Source organism: Ictidomys tridecemlineatus, chromosome 4, assembly GCF_052094955.1.
Source record: "Ictidomys tridecemlineatus isolate mIctTri1 chromosome 4, mIctTri1.hap1, whole genome shotgun sequence".
NCBI classification, from domain to species: Eukaryota; Metazoa; Chordata; class Mammalia; order Rodentia; family Sciuridae; genus Ictidomys; species Ictidomys tridecemlineatus.
In genome coordinates this window covers 172,630,063-172,646,886 of record NC_135480.1, presented here as the reverse complement: position 1 = coordinate 172,646,886, position 16,824 = coordinate 172,630,063, and the positions used below count along the sequence as shown (strand labels likewise).

Sequence of the window (16,824 nt, the reverse complement as noted above, 5' to 3'; positions counted from 1 at the left end):
CAGAGAAGCCAAGAAAGATCTCAAGAAAGTAATAATGAATATTGTAATGTTTGCTCCCAGTGGAGACTTCTTAAGAGTGTGAGATCAGTGGGAGTAGGAGAGTTACATAAATATTTTGTCCCTACCTATAACTAACAGTGAACTTTTGAAGAGAGGTACTGACTGGTTTTAGTATTACTTGAGCTGGCATAGAGATTTCTATAGAACTAGTGTTCAATAAATGTTTATTAGTTTGATCTACAGATATGTAAAAGATTGGTACACATAGCACTGTGTACCCAGACATATTAGAGGGGAAATGCTGTTGGTGAGAGGTTGAGTGAGGAAGGATTGTTAAAGACTCTAAAATCAGGCAGGATTTGGACTTGCCATAGCACTCCAGGCACCCTGTAAGAAAAGAATGAAGCCCCCACTTTTTTAAAATTATTAATAATCCCTCATATGAGAATATAGCACACTGCAGTTAACAGAGTAGTTATGACCATTATCTCAATTAAGCACAATTTTACTAATAAGGAAATAGAAATTTACAAAAATCAAGTAGACTTAGTAGGTAGCAGATAGTATACCCACGGCCATTGCTCTTATCTCTGTACCACAATGCTATTGATTAAATTTGGTTTCTGTAGTGGAGCCCTTAGGCTGAAGTGATATTGAAATTATATCCTTTTGAAAAATATTTATTGAGTATAAATAAATGTCCTATACATTAAATATCAAGAAATATTCATTATTGATTACAAGTCAGGCTGTAATACTGAAGGAACGACAAAGTCAAAATATCCACTTGTGATACTGTAGCGACAATTCCATTCCAACACTGGACACATGATTTGTTCACAAGACACAACAAAACCTATCAAAAGAGCCATTACTTTGAGCCACCTATATGCCACAATAGAAATGGTTTTGAATCATAATATGAACAGTCTCAATAATCTCATCTTCACTTCATCAATTATCAGGTCATATTGAGACTGTAGAGTTACACTGTCACAAAATTTAAGATTTCATATCCTTGGTTTTATTTCAAATTGTTATTAATGAGTGAAAATGAGTCATACAAAAGCCAAAGATACTTTTAAGTTAATTTTTCATAAGAGAAAAAGAATCAAATTTTAGTATAAGAAAGCTTCCCCAAGCAATGAATTTCTTAACGGAAAAAAAATAAAAGAGCAGTGTAATTAACCTTTCCTTCAAAGAAGGGAAAGGAACTTAAATCTGTTATGGAAAATCTGGATATATTTCCTAGTCCCACAATATGTGTTTATTTTACATGTGTACTTGAATGATGAAAGTCTATGAAGCAGGTATCTGTGGCAATCCAAATTCATCCACCAGGACTCCATCCTGTGAAAAAGAATCAAGGTTTAGTGCCACTATTTTTCACTTGATAAAAATGAATATAAACACTAAGTAGCCAAAACTCATTTCTAAGCATTTAATCAATCAAAACCAAAATCCCACTTAGAAGCCAATAATGAAGCTTTTTATGAGGTTTTAAGGCAGGGATCGGGAGGGCATGATAAACTAGGTAAAGTTTTTTGTTTTTGTTTTTCCGGGGATTGAACCTAGGGACACTTAACCATTGAGCCACATTCCCAGCCCTTTTTTATATTTTTATTTAGAGACAGGGTCTCTCTGAGTTGCTGAGGCTAGTTTTGAACTCACAATCCTCCTGCCTCAGCCTCCTAAGCTGCTGAGATTGCAGGCGTGCGCCACTGTGATGGGCTCCAGGAAAATAATTAGAAAGGATCTAAAGGGATAATCCTTTATAAGGTATAGGAATCCTGAAAGAGGAAGAAAGGTAAATATAAGAATAAATCTAAAAATAGAAAAAGGGGCTAGGTCCAGTGGTGTGCACTTGTAGTTACAGCTATTCCAAAGGCTTAGGCAAGACAACTTGATCCCACAAGTTCTAGACTAGCTTGGGCAACAAAGCAAGACCCCATCTCAAAAAACAAAACAAAACAAAAAATATCAAAACAGGAGAAAGGGGGGTTGGAAATGTCAGGAGGAAAGGCTGAGGAGTCAGTAGTCCTTGTCTCTAGATTTGAATTTTCACTCTGATCTCTAAAGTGGATCAATACTTTTGGCCTCCCATATTCTTGAATGGGCAATGCCCTTACACAGACAAGCAGTCACTTCTATACCATACTTTACTACAAAATCACAGGCAGAGATAACCTTATCATCTAAGAAACCCTACCCCACAGCACATTTAACTTCGGAATCTGACCTTCTAAAAGTGGAAATAACATAGATGACTTGTAACTACTGAATTAAAAAGGTGGACTATGGTAGCATTCACAGATTATTTCAGGCAGGGGTACAGCTCAGTGGTAGGAGTGCCTGCCTAGCACGTGTGAGGTCCTGGGTTTGATGCCTATACTACAAACAACAACAAACTATTTTAGGAATGCTGAAAAAAAGCAACCTATGCACCTGGAACCTTAGACTGGCCAAAGAGGTGGGTGTGGGTTAGGGTTGAATGGGGTGGGCAGTAGAGATAGGTAAGACTCCCTCAGGGAGAAAGGAGGAGTACAACTGGGAAAGACAGACAGTCACAGAAGCCAGCTATAAGGGACATAGGAAATAACCTGCTCCCGACCCTTTGCTCCCCACTATTACAAGTGGAAAACACGATGAGGTTCCTAGAAGACATGAATTTCTAATTTGCTTAAAATCACACAGTGAATAAAGGCAGACCTAGTACTGGCTCCTATTCAAATATTTTATCAATTACTTGTGTATTCAATGTGTGTATTGGGGGATCAAATACGAGAGCTATAAATGTCCAGTGGCAACAAAACTTATAACACATAACGTTAGAAACTAAGAAGGAGTATATAAGATTTCATAAGCAGTAAAATAATATACTTATAATAATGTCAACCATGTAGATTTAGACAGGGCTTTAAGTTTACAAAATCCTTTATATACAATATTTAAATTTTCTGCACAATAATTTTGTGAAATGTTTGCAATTATCTTCATCTTACACATGCAAGAAACAGATAAGCTCAAGACAGCTAAAAGCTCTGTCATTCTTCCAGATAGCCTGATTTTTTCCACTTTGTTGAATTAGAATCTTTCAACATTATTCTTTTGAATTATTCCTGCTATGCTGCTCAGGCTGGCCCTTGAACTCACAATCCTGCCTCAGCTTCCTGAATAGTTAGCTGGGTTATAGGTATGCACTGCCACATTCAGCTTACACTGTTTTATACTTAAAATTATTAACCTCTTGTTTAAAAATTCCACTCAATAACTAACTAGTGTTTCTAGAGAGAGGGACTTTCTTTTACACTGCTGCCTAGCAAGGCTCATGCAAATGCTGCTGCTAAGTTGTCAGGAAAAGTCTAGAATCTGGGTTGGAGATGGGAATGTAGCTCAGTGACAGGGCACTTGCTTAGCATAAACAAGGCCCTGGGTTTGATCTCCAGAACCACAAAACTAAAAAACAAACTGAGTTGGGCATGTAGCTCAGTAGTAGAGAGAGCATTTACCTAGCATGGGCAAGGCTCTGGGTTCAGTCCCCAGCACCACACACAAACAAAAAAGTCTAGAATCTATAAATGGTACCCAGTGCTAGCTCACAACAAGAGTGATTATGTGCATTATAGAAATTGTCTCTGGGGCTGGGGTTGTGGTTCAGTGGTAGCGTGCTTGCCTAGCACATGTGAGGCACTGGGTTCGATCCTCAGCACCACATAAAAAAAAATCTACAACTAAAAAATAAATATTAAAAAAAAAAAAAAAGAAATTGTCTCTGTATAGAGACACTTCTGGTCTCACTGGCACTATTTTGCAGCCTGTATGTTGTGTTAAGTAGGAAAACTGAGCTTTCAAGGGTTTCCAAAATAATGACCAGGACTTTCTTTTCTTGTTCTAACTTAAGACTACCTTTCATATTCCCAGACTGGTGGGCATAAAACCTTTTCTATGTTGTATAGAAATATAAGCAGAAAAAAAAAAAAAAAAATAAATAAATATTAAAAATTCTCTCTCTCTCCTCTCTCACTCTCTTTAAAAAAAAAAAAGAAATATAAGCAGAAAAGGATTTCACCTTGTTTTTTGTGTCAGTGGGAACACCCTCTGGAATTGCAGGTGCAGATGCTGCTTCATCCAAGTAAGAACTATCTTCATCAGCCAGAAGCTCATCACCCAGTGCATCCAACTCTGAAATTAAAATAGTCAACATTAAAAAAAAAAAAGTAAGAAAATTGACAGCTGTTTAAAATTTAGTGAAATGATTTGCAATAACATGAAAATTTAAATACAAAGGGAAAAGGATTACTCCTCGCCCCCGCAAATCCTAAAATTCAAGAATACAAAATAAAAGATGAAGATTACAAGAAACTTTCAGGAGGGCTGGGGATGTGGCTCAAGCGGTAGCTCGCTCGCCTGGCATGCGTGCGGCCCGGATTCGATCCTCAGCACCACATACCAACAAAGATGTTGTGTCCGCCGAGAACTAAAAAATAAATATTAAAAAAAAATTCTCCCTCTCTCTCTTTCTCTCTCCTCTCTCACTCTCTCTTTAAAAAAAAAAATAGAAACTTTCAGGAAAACTAATATGGTAAAATCTATGAAAAGCAAAAAGGAAAAAATAAATCAACCATTTCTCCACAAACTTGTAGGGTTTCCCTTTTTTAGGGAAGGGGGTACTGGAGATTGAACCCAGACGCACTTTACCATTGAGCTACATACCCAGTACCCACCTCACCCGGCTTTTTGCGGGTATACCAGGGATTGAACTCAGGGGCATTCAACTACTGAGCCAGATCCCCAGCCCTATATTGTATTTTATTTAGAGACAGGGTCTCACCGAGTTGTTCAGTGCCTTACTTTTGCTGAAACTGACTTTGAACTTGTGATACTCTTGCCTCATCCTCCCGAGCCACTAGGATTACAGGTGTGCACCACTGTGCCTGGCCCCCAGCCTTTTATTTACTTTTTTAAAATTTCTCTCATTAATTGTTAGACTTGAAAAGAAAGTAGTGAAAGGAGGCATAAGATTGTTGTATATTGTGTGACCATTATACGAAATCAGGGTCTAGAACTGTCTATGGTGAAAGAATTGGAAATAGTCAGGAGATTTTTTTTGGAAACTAGGGACTGAACCTGGGGGTGCTTAACCACTGAGCCCATCCCCAGACCTTTATATTTTTTAAAATTTGAGACAGGATCTCAATAATTGCTTTATTGCCTCACTAAACTGCTTAGAATGGCTTTAAACTTGAGGTCCTCATGAGTTACAGGGATTACAAGTATGCACCTCCATGCCTGGCTAGCCAGAAAGAATGACAATAGTAGGTAGAGACTCATCAGTGGAAAATCAAGAGGCGGGGCAGGGATGAATGCAAGAAAGAAAAAGGATCTAGGCAAAAATAGAACATGGAGAGAGAGAGAAAAAAACAAAAAACAAAAACAGTAACATGACAGGGAAATCATGCCATAGAAAATCTAGTATATAGTGGTTCTTTAATATACCTAGTTTCATCTTTCACACAATTATAATGATAGCTTCTAGACTTTTCCCCCTAAAGGCACTCAACATTCTTCTCATTTTTTAAGTCCCATGCCTGTCCCTATCTAGTAAGCTTGCTACATGCTCTCACAGTATCTCCTTCTTCCTAATAGTGTGTGCCCTTATAACTAATTGATTACTTGAAGCAGGCAGTTTATATTTCTCCCAGTGTTAGTGGAGAAGCTTCATGAATGGAGAGATCATATTTGCTTTCTTCAATACTGAATCCCTAGCACCTAGCCCAGTCAGTACCTGACTCATGGTAGATGCTCACTAAGTATTTGCCAACTATTAGTTCTTAATTTACTTTGCTATTCCGAGGGAGTCGATTCCAAGTAGGAAAATGGGGAGAACAAAATTAAAATGAAAATAGCAAGGAAAGGTTAAGCTGAGGACACTGATAGTTGTACCATGTCGGCTTTTGCTGGACTTTCCTTCAGTCTCACCAGTGTTGCTGGTGGAGTATGCAAGTCTGATGCAGGTGCCTCATAAGTTCTTTGCCCAGAGACTAACTCTTAGAGAATCCAGATAGAAATTTTTACTAGTATTTGGAGAGAGATTCCAGGAAGTTGTTCCTTTCAGATTCTAAAGCTATATATACATTGCTTGTCTTATAACTTACCTGCTTCCAAGTCATCTTCATCTAATTCTGGGGTGCCGTAGCTACGACTTAGTGCTTCTTGAATTTCATTTGCATCTTCCATCATATCCTCTAGCTGGTCTTGTAAATCCTACAGAAATATATATGATGGGGTTTTTATTCACTTTTCATTATGTTCCTCTAAGTATTCTCTTTTCTTGCATTCTTCTTTGAATCTTAGAATTAAGTAATTTTTGAAAAGACAATGTACATAAAAATGCCAAGTAACATAAATAGTTCTTAACAATTGTTAGTTCACCTCCCTAAACCTACCCTTGACTAGTAACTGCTTTTTTTAGATGATAACCAAGTAGAGACTCTAAAGGACAGGTTTGACTAAATTCTGAATGCCTCCTCTTACTTTTTTTTAGTGCTGATGTATTGAACCTAGTGCCTAGTACATACGAAACATACCCTCTACCACAAAGCTATAGCCAAGGCCCCTGAATGTCCCTTCTAATTAAAAGTATGAGAAAGAATGCATAAAGAGAATTATTTAAAAATCAGAAGCCCAGCCAGGTGTGGTGGTGCACGCCTGTAATCCCAGCAGCTTGGGAGGCTGTGATAGGAGGATCATGAGTTCAAAGCCAGCCTCAGCAACAGTGAGGCGCTAAACAACTCAGTGAGATCCTGTCTCTAACTAAAACACAAAATAGGGGTCAGGATGTGGCTCAGTGGCTGAGTGCTCCTGAGTTCAGTCCCTGGTACCACCTCCCTTGCAAAAAATCAGAAGCCCAAAGATTTCCCCTAATAATGACTGCAACCGTCACTAACCTTATAATCCTCTTTCTATTTTTGGTGGTAAAATATGATCTTAGAAATAAAGAATTAAGTTTGTGGGGGGCTGGAGTTGTACCTCAGTAGTAGAGCACTTGCTTAGCTTGTTGGAGGCACTAGGTTTGGTTCGCAGCAGTGAATATAAATAAATAAAATAAAGGCCCATTAACAACTCAAAAAATATAAAAAAAAAAGAATCAAATTTGTGATCTTGCATTAATTTTTTCAGGGGGCTCATAGAAAATTTGTGATCTTGCATTAACTTTTACAGGGGGCTCAAAAAAAGCAGTTACTAGTCAAGGGCAGGTTTAGGGAGGTGAACTAACAATTGTTAAGAACTATTTATGTTACTTGGCATTTTTATGTACATTGTCTTTTCAAAAATTACTTAATTCTAAGATTCAAAGAAGAATGCAAGAAAAGAGAATACTTAGAGGAAAATAAAACATGAAAACTTGTTCATCAGCTCCTTTCTATTATATAAAGTTTTACTTGAAACATTAAATCAAAAAACATCTAATGTATCAACACTTTTTTTTTAAGTCAGCCAAAACCAGACTGCACTGGTAGGGAAAGGAGGGAATAACAAAAACGAATGGTGCAAAAAGTTGTACTGGGCCACCTTGGATAGGAAAACAGAGGTGGAATCAGGATAGGCTTGATATCTGACATTATGCTGGTGAAGAAAATTGACTGGGGCATAAACCATCTGTGAATGATCTACTAATACTTAACTAGGAGACTACTATACTGCCAGAAATAGTGTGAAATCAATCTGACAAGTAGCATGGCATATGAAAGTCAGTTTAGATAAAATGGTTAGAAGCATAGACCCTAGAGTCAGAAATACCCAAATTCAAATTCATTATTACTTAATGAAAAGCAATGTCGCTAAGATTTTATTTCCTCTTTCATAATGGGATTATTTTTTTTAAATATTAATTTTTTTAGGTGTAGATGGACACAACACAATACCTTTATTTTTATGTGGTGCTGAGGATCGAACCCAGGCCCTGCCTGTGCTAGGCGAGCACTCTATTGCTGAGCCACAATCCCAGCCCCCAAAATGGGATTATTAAGAGTCATATCTCACAGGGCTACTGTAGGGATTCATTGCAATAATACTTGGGAAACACCTAATATATTTTTTCTTTTATGTTCAGGATGTGCAGAATAACAATATGTTCTTCTTTTCTTTTTGGGACGGGTGGAGGGCAGGGTGTACCTGGGGTTGAACTCAGGGGCACTCAACCACCAAACCACATCCCCAGGCCTATTTTGTATTTTATGTAGGTCTCACTGAGTTGTTTAGAGCCTCACTTTTGCTGAGGCTGGCTTTGAACTCATGATTCTCCTGTCTCAGCCTCCCAAGGTGCTGGGATTATAGGTGTGTGCCACTGTAGTATGCTCTTCTTAAACTGCATTCCACAGAGAGGGGAACAGACTAGTGTTGATAATGCCAAAGGTCCAAATCAACACCATTTATTCTTCAGAATTTATAGAGCAATGCAACACACTTGAAAATTTCTTCTTGGCTTTCTGGTTTGTTTTTCCATATAAAAATGAAAGTAAAATAGAGGAAAAATTTTTTAAAGAAAAAGCTTTGCTTTTCTCCATTTCCAAGCTCCAAATACAACACTGTGCTATACTTAGTAAAACATTCTTCTACATAGAGAAGCAGTGACTGAAACAATAATTAAAAGAAAGCAAAGCCAGGTGTGATAGTGCATGCCCTGTCCCAAATAAAAAGTAAATAAATAAAAAGGACTGAGGATGTAGTTCAATGGCAAAGTACCCCTGTGTTAAATCCCCAGTACCAAAAAATAAATAAATAGGAATGAAAATACTATCAGAATAAGCTAATCAAATCATGTTTTAACATTATACATGTCAAGACAAGTCCCCCCAAATAATTTATGAGATGATTTTTAGCAATAGACTCTAGGATAGACATGGGGAAAAAACCCATCATACAGCCAGGTATGATGGTGCACTCCCAGCAGCTTGGGAGGCTGAGGCAGGAAGATCACAGAAGTTCAAAGTCAGCCTCAGCAACTTAGCATGGCCCTCAGTACCTTAAAAAGAACTTGTCTCAAAATAAAAAAAAATTAAAAAGGGGTAGAGATGTGGCTCAGTGGGTAAATGCTTCTGGGTTCAAGCCCTGGTACAAATTTTTTTTTTTTTTAAATTGATAGTACTAAAGTATAAAGAACTTTGATGCACTGATGTACAGAAACTAAAATGTGAAAGGGATTAAAAAAAACAACTCCTTCCTCCACAAGGCAAAATAAAAAATGAGAGCAACTGAACAATGAAAATGTTTTACAAGTAAAATATTTGGAAAAATAAATCAAAGAAATTCAAAATATATAGCCTTGTCAAAAGACACATATACATATACTCCCAAGCTAAGCTCTTTACTGGCAATCTATAAGGGGACAGAAAAAGGATAATTAGGTGAGGGAGACAGATAGACAACCACAGATGAAAGATGGAGAGACACAGAAAAAAACTTAGACTGACCAAAGTTTCTCTTTTGTTCCTATTAAATAGTTATTTATTTATTTTAACCCAGGGATGCTTTACCACTGAGTTACATCTTTTATTTTTTATTTCTTTAATTTTGAGACAGAGTCTTGCTAAGTTGCTTAGGCTCTCACTAAGTTACTGGGGCTGGCCTTGAATTGCAATCCTCCTGCCTTAGCCTCCCAAGTTGCTGGAATTACAGGTGTGTACCACCATGCACCATCATGCCTGGCCATATTAAATAGTTCTAATTAAAACAAGAAGCCCTAAAAGTAGAAAATAAAATAGCATTTTATATTCTGTTACCAAATGGTATTATACAAATAAGACAAGCATTTACAGAACATTTTCTCAGTGAATTTCTAGAAAAATATCATGAAGCTGAACTTCATGTAAGTAGAAACTTGTGGACCGTTTGAAACAGTTAAGGGCAGTCTAAAAAGTAAACGGTTAAGGCAGTACTGGAAAGAAGTAAGACAGAGGAGGAATGCTTTCACTCTGAAAGACTGGAACTGCCAGAGAATACCTATGTGGAGGCAGTAAAATGCCCAGGACATAGTAACTGCTCACTCAAACACTGTTAGAATGGGGCAGTAATGCTGCTTCTCCTTTAACAGACTCCTATTCATCCACTCATCTACCATCAAATACTTTTTGGGCTCCAACTATGGCCAAACATTGTTCTAGACACTGCAGATACAATAGTGAACAAAATTAAGTCCCTGCCAAAAGGGGAAAAGACATTCTGGTCAAAAGGTAAAGGTAAAGAACACTATTACACATGCAGAAAAAAAGCATCTTTCTTCCCTTAAGTCACCACTCCCTCCCTCTGCTATCTATCTTGCCATCTGGGCTGTTCACTTGACAGTTGAGTGCAGCCAGGCTTGAGGGCACAAAACCTAATCCCAAAAAGAAATGTTCACATTAAGGAACTAATGACTTATTAAAATGTGAAGAGACTTACTGCAAAGGAAACCAAATCTATTCCAGAAATTGTATTCAGCACTTTATACACATATATTAATTTAACCTTTATGACAATACTGGGACATAGGCAGTAATGTTGCAACTTCAAAACTGAAGAAACAAAGTAAAACTATTTGAGTTGTAAGTAACTACTGGATGCTTATTATGTACCAGGCATTGTGTGAGTAGATAGACTTTCTCAATTATTTCACCTGCATAGTAACTGTATGTAGTATTAGAATATTTGTAATAATAAGGAAACTAAAAACTTGGTATCCTTTCCTTAAGTTATTCTATTAGGAAATGGCAGACCTAAGATTATAATCCATTTCAATCCCTTTTCTGTCCTATGCCCATCACATAAGCATTCATTTGGATCCTTTCAAAAACTAATATACATTCTTGCAGAAGCTAGTATATATCTCACCTCAATCTGGTCAATTTTCACTTCCTTGTATGCCTTCTTCATTTCCTTTACTCCCAGTTTCATAGCGTCAACCTAAAAAAAAAAAAAAAGTAGAACAAAACCCAGTGTCTTAACTATCTTTTAAAAACTATGAGAAACGAAACAAAATAAAACAAACAGGGAAAAGAGCTTAAGAGTAAAACAATAAAATCACACAAAACAAGGTGATTTGGGATTACCGTAGTTTTGGTATCCTTCAGTGACTGGATGGTGTAATTGGCTTGTTCCATGTTAAAGGACTGTTGGGCGAGGTTGTCCCGCTGTTGCTCATACCTTTTTTTAGAGTCAATTGAGAAACGTAAAAAATGAGTCAGATAGGAATTCTCAGGAAGAAAGTATTCCTAACACTATGATCTTAAAAGAAAAGATTTGGTGGGATCAAAATGCTTAAAAATTGATCTCTAAGATATACTGGGGCACAAATAGTTATTCATAATGCCCTATTTCTAAGCTGTTTGATGTGTGTGCATATGTTTATTTAATTTTCTATGTAATAGATATTTTGTATATGACAGAGATATGCCCTTAACATTTTAGGAGAGAGAATTTATATTATTATTGTAAATTAGTGGTTTGATGTGCTGGTAATGTTTTTACCTAATTTATAATACATATTGAAAAAAAAATAGGACTATTAAAAAATGGATCCCTCCAGTCATTTCTTTTTGCATGCATTTTAGTTATAACACTATTTTCTATTTAACATGATAGCATTTGCTTTATTGTGTTACTATATATCTTAAAATGTGTGTTCATAATTATTTCCTGAGTTGGGTGTGGTCATTCCAATGACTTGGGAAGGGTGAGGCAAGAAGATTGCAAGTTCAAAGCCAGCTTCAGCAACTAAGTGAGGTTCTAGGCAACTGAACAAGACCTTGTCTTAAAATAAAACAATAAAAGGATTGGGGATGTGACTCAGTGGTCTAGCACCTCTGTATTCAACACCTGGCACCAAAAAAAAATTTTCCTATGATAAATTCTCAGAAGTAGATCTCTTAGAGCAAAGGGCAAGCCTGTTTTTGAGGTTCTTCATACATGTAGCTAAATGTTCTTCCAATAGACTAAATTCCTTGAGGATATTTTATTAATCTTGTACCCATAATTAGGTTGTCCAACTAACTTAATATCTGATGTTTAAGATATTTCATTAAAATAAAGTTTTATATCAAACTGATACCACCTCAAAGACTTATGTTACTATGGTCTTTATACAGTATTTGTAACTATCCAATCAGAAGGAAATTTGTTAATTCATCGGGCAGGCAAAAGGAAGAAGAGTATGACTCTATTATTAAGTTTCATCCCCTGAGCATGGTGGTGCACACCCATAATTCAAGCAACTGAGGAGCTAAGGCAGGAGGATTAAGTTTAAGGCCAGCCTCAGCAACTTAGTAAGACCCTGTCTCAAAATTTAAAAAAAGGACAAGGGAAGAAATGATCAAAATGCCCCTGAATTCAATTTCCAGGATGGGGAAAAAAAAAATACATAGACACACACACACACACACACACACACACACACGTATATAAAGTTTAAAAGGACAGGGATATGCCTGAAATATAACATTAAGTAGAAAAGGATGACTTATATAATCCTACGTAATTTCAGTTTTCCTCTAAAAAATTATATGCACACATGCCATGTATACACAAAGAGAGACTAGAAGACATTATTAGCATTCTATTATTTTCATTAATAGAAATCTAAGTAAATATTCTTTCTTCTGCTCATGTTATGTATTTTCCAAGTTTCTAAATGAACACATATTCCTTTTATAACAAAAAACAAAACTTGCATTATAGTTTTCCTTTCAAATGTAATCTAAAAAGAAGAAGATGGCATCTAACGTGTGATATGTCACTTTAAAATTGCAGGCATGGTGGCTCATGCCTGGAATCCCAGTGATTTCGGAGGCTGAAGCGAGAGGATCCCAAGTTGGAGGACAACCTTAGCAATTTAGTGAGACCTTGTCTTAAAATGCCCCTGAGTTCAAGTCCCAGTACCAAACAAACAAAAATTGGAATAAAAGATATCAAAAAAAATTTCTGGTTCCCTGTTAGCTAATTATGTCTGATATCTACAACTCTGCAAACAATTTCATCAGCTGAGTAGTCCACAGTAAAAAACCAAAGATACTACTTGGGTTCTGCTCAAATTCTGTGATACAGTCACTTAAAACAAAAAAATAAAGACTTTTCAATCTATTTTGGTGAGAGAAAACAAATAGTCAGCATTCCTATCTTTATAAACAAACAAAACCAAAAAAAGGCATCCTAACTAAATAATGGTAGAACTTTACAGGTCTGGTCAGTCCAAATTAATAGTCATTAGCCACATACAGCTACTTAAAGTATTAAAATTAAATAAAATTAAAACTTCAGTTCCTGAGTCATACTAGCCTAGTCATATTTCAAGTGCCCACAGCCACATGAGACTAATAATTACTGAACTGGACACACAGATATGGAACTTCTCTATCATAACAAAAAGTTTTATTTAGACCACGTTACAACAGATGTTGCTGAATAAGTAAAAGGGAAACCCAAGCTAACCATAATTATATGTCAATAAAGCTTGTAATTAAATATAAAGAATGCCTTGAAAAATGGTATGAAACCTGAAGGAATAGAAAACCATTTTGATTAAACCTGCTAAAGAGTAGGAGATTATGTACATAACTTACATCCGCTTTTGCTTTAAAACCCGCAAGGCTTTCTGCTTGACCATATTCTAAGGAGAAAAACAGATTTAATAAAAACAAAGTGGAAAACATATACATGGCAAAAAAAAATCTCCAAGAATTGGAGGTGTATCTCAGTGATGGACTGCTTGCCTAGCTTGCTTGAGGCCCTGGGTTGATCTCTAGCACCAAAACATACCGGCTCCTAAATTTTGTACTTCTCCCAAGCACTGATATTGTTCACTCTCCAAGTCTTTGCATTCCACATCTCTATATCCTGAACTACTTTCTCTTTCCCTAATATATATTAACTCAACCTCCAATTTGAAAAGCATCCTTTTTTATTGGGTGGGTGGGGGCAGTACTAGGGATTGAACCCAGGGCCTGGTGCATGCTAGGCAAAAGCTCTACCACTGTGCTACATTACCAGCCCCATTCTGTATATCCAGTTGCCTTAGGGAGATTCCCCACTTGAATATCCTGCTATCAAATTAAATGGAACATGCCCAAATTCTTCAATCTTGTATTGGAAATAACTAACAGTAGTACATGCCTGTGATCCTAGGCACCGTGGTACATGCCTGTGATCCCAGCAACTTGGGAGGCTAAGGCAGGAGGATGGCAAGTTTGAGGCCAACCTCAGCAATTTAGCAAGGCCATAAGCAACTCTGCCAGAGCCTATCTCAAAATAAAAAATAAAAAGGGTTAGGGATGTAGCTCAGAGGTAAAGCTCCTGGGTTCAGTCTCCAGTACCAAAAAAAAAAAAAAAAAGAAAGAAAGAAAGAAAGAAAAAGAGAGCCACCAACCTCTCTCTTCTGGAGATTGAGAAACTTTAATCAACCTTATCTTTCCTCTCTCTGTTGTCTCCTCAGAGAGTCATCAGTATGATTTTCAGACTCACTCTCAAACTGACTCATTTTACATTATTCTCATGACTACCTACCTGGTTTGGGCTTTCACCTCCTGAAGTGTAGACGAGCTTTCCTACTTCTATTTTTCAGTCTACACCATTATCTAAGGTGACTAGGAAAAGCCTTCCCTTTCTATACTGTTCCATTTATCAATTTATTTGTCTCCTCCAATGAGGAAGGAAAAACAGATATTACCTCATGGAAGATAATAACTAACATTTATTAAGTGCTACTAAGTTCTAGATATAGTGCTGTACAGGTCTTATGAATCATCTCATTTAATTCTCATACAATAAAGTATCATTATCCCCATTTACAATAGCAAAACTGAGGTTCAGTGATGCCCTGGTTTACCTAATTAATAAGTTATAGAACTAGAAAATCCAGATAGTTCTATATCCATAGTGTATTCTTTTAAAACAATATTCTATGTTCCTACTAACACAAGAAAACAAGTGCCTTTATCAAGGTCACAGCAGGTAGTAATAGTGACAGTATTAGAACATTGGTCCCACATGCCAAGTTCTGTCCTTTTTCCAGCATGCCACTCCTTAACCAGATTATTATTCCTACTTACCCTGACCAACCTGGCAACTCACTGATCCTCAGCATATATCAGTGGAATATGTGAATTCCTATTTACATGCTTCTGGACATATAATCAACAACTCTCCTCTAGATCAAATGCTAGCCTCCCTCTCATATCTATCCACAAAATCTCCCTGAAGAACATACTTTCACATGTGTTTTCTATTTACCAGACTCTGAGCATCTCTTTGTATCCTTCACCAGTCCCTACAACCAGATGCAATTTCTACAGGTGCTCAAATTAGGCTGTCACAGTATCTTATGTGGCAGTTGCCAACTACCTTACCTTTGCAGGGCCCTCTCTCATCTTTTTTATTTGATCCTTATACTTCACTAGCTCAGCATCCAATCGGGAAATCTTCTTGTCAATGGATTCTGCTCTGCTGTCCACCTTGGAGGAATATATAAAATGAAGTGGTAATTATTGCAGTATACTTACACAGGAAGGGGCAGGAGGAGGAAAGTGGAGAAAGAAAAACAAAGGGAAGCATATGGTGAGGAGTGGAAAACAGTAGTATACTGGGCAGGGTATGATTCCCAGTTGGAAACTCTGCGGGGGCGCTTTTATAAGATACTCCAATCCCCTCTATTCTGATATACCAGGTCCCCCCCCCCCCCGAAGTGTGTTGGGGTAGAAAAACAATTTGAGAATCACTGGGATGAATTGAGATTTCCCTGTAATCATAGACTAGTCAGGCTGGGGGTTCAACAAGGAGGTGCATGAAATAAGCCAATGCCCATTAGACACCAGCTAAGACTAATCTAATGCCACCCACTAGGTCAGAAATGATGGCCTAATCTGAGGAGTCAGGGTTCTGAATTTTTGTATTACTGAGGTCCAGCTATGTTAATTTATCAACAGAGAAAAGACCCCTGTCATGAGAAGGGATGGAAAAGGGGTAAAATATCGGTCTGGACGAGGTGAAAAGGGTGTATGGGCCTAAGGCAGGTTGGGGTGAAGGCACCAAGGGGAGATCAAGTGGACCGGGCAATGGCATCAGGATGGGTTGAGAGCAGGAAGAGCGAGGCAGTGATAGGATTACAGAGTTCCTGGTTTGTGGAGTGAGAGGAAAGACTTGGGAAAAAAGGATGAAAGGACGATGTAGGTATGGAGAGGTCCAGCTTCGGTAATGGGGTGGAGTAGGAGCCAGGAGCAGGGATGGGAGGGGTAGAGAATGTCAAAGGTCCTAAGACTACTTTTACATGATCAGATGCCCACCGTGCCAATGCAGTCGGTCAGGCTGGGCGGCGGAGCCTTGGGTTTCGCTTTCCCGAAGAATCGATTCATCTTGGGCGGCCGCGAAGAACCCAAACACTAGAAGAAAATCAAAAACGGAAGCGAAGCCAGCCTCGCTCCGACTTCCGGTTCTTCCATGCGCAAGCGCAGTGTTCCTGACCCTTTTTCCGAGTTTTCAGCTCCGCCTTCCCCGAGAGGAATTCAGAGCTTTGGAAGGGGTGGGGAGGAAACTGCAGGAGGAGGGGCCTCAGTGGAGGAAGTGGGCGGGACTTCAGATGAGCGAGGCGGGGCCTTGGCTGAGTGGGTGGGGCCTAGAGGAGGCTTTAATACATAGGGTGGGGCAGGAGCGGGGCGTGGCCAGGAAGTAACCGGGTAAGGTTGCAAGACGCGGCGTTTAGCTCCCGCCGCTGGGCGGTCAACTAGCGCGGGCCTGGCGGAACGGGGCGGCGCACGGAGACCGCGAGGCGACCGGGAGCGGCTGGGCCCCCGGCGGCGCGCC

General features: G+C 38.2%; 1 protein-coding gene across 1 annotated transcript; it reads right to left on the bottom strand.

Moving 5' to 3' along the window:
• Positions 1-207: 207 nt before the first annotated feature.
• Chmp5 (charged multivesicular body protein 5) lies at positions 208-16,470 on the bottom strand. Its single transcript, XM_005326188.5, has 8 exons — positions 16,308-16,470; positions 15,375-15,479; positions 13,593-13,639; positions 11,088-11,181; positions 10,870-10,941; positions 6,156-6,264; positions 4,070-4,182; positions 208-1,350 (listed from the first exon to the last, which is right to left on the bottom strand). The coding sequence occupies exons 1-8, from the start codon at positions 16,374-16,376 to the stop codon at positions 1,300-1,302; spliced, it is 660 nt and encodes a 219-aa protein (XP_005326245.1). The 5' UTR covers positions 16,377-16,470; the 3' UTR covers positions 208-1,299.
• Between the last annotated feature and the right edge of the window lie 354 nt (positions 16,471-16,824).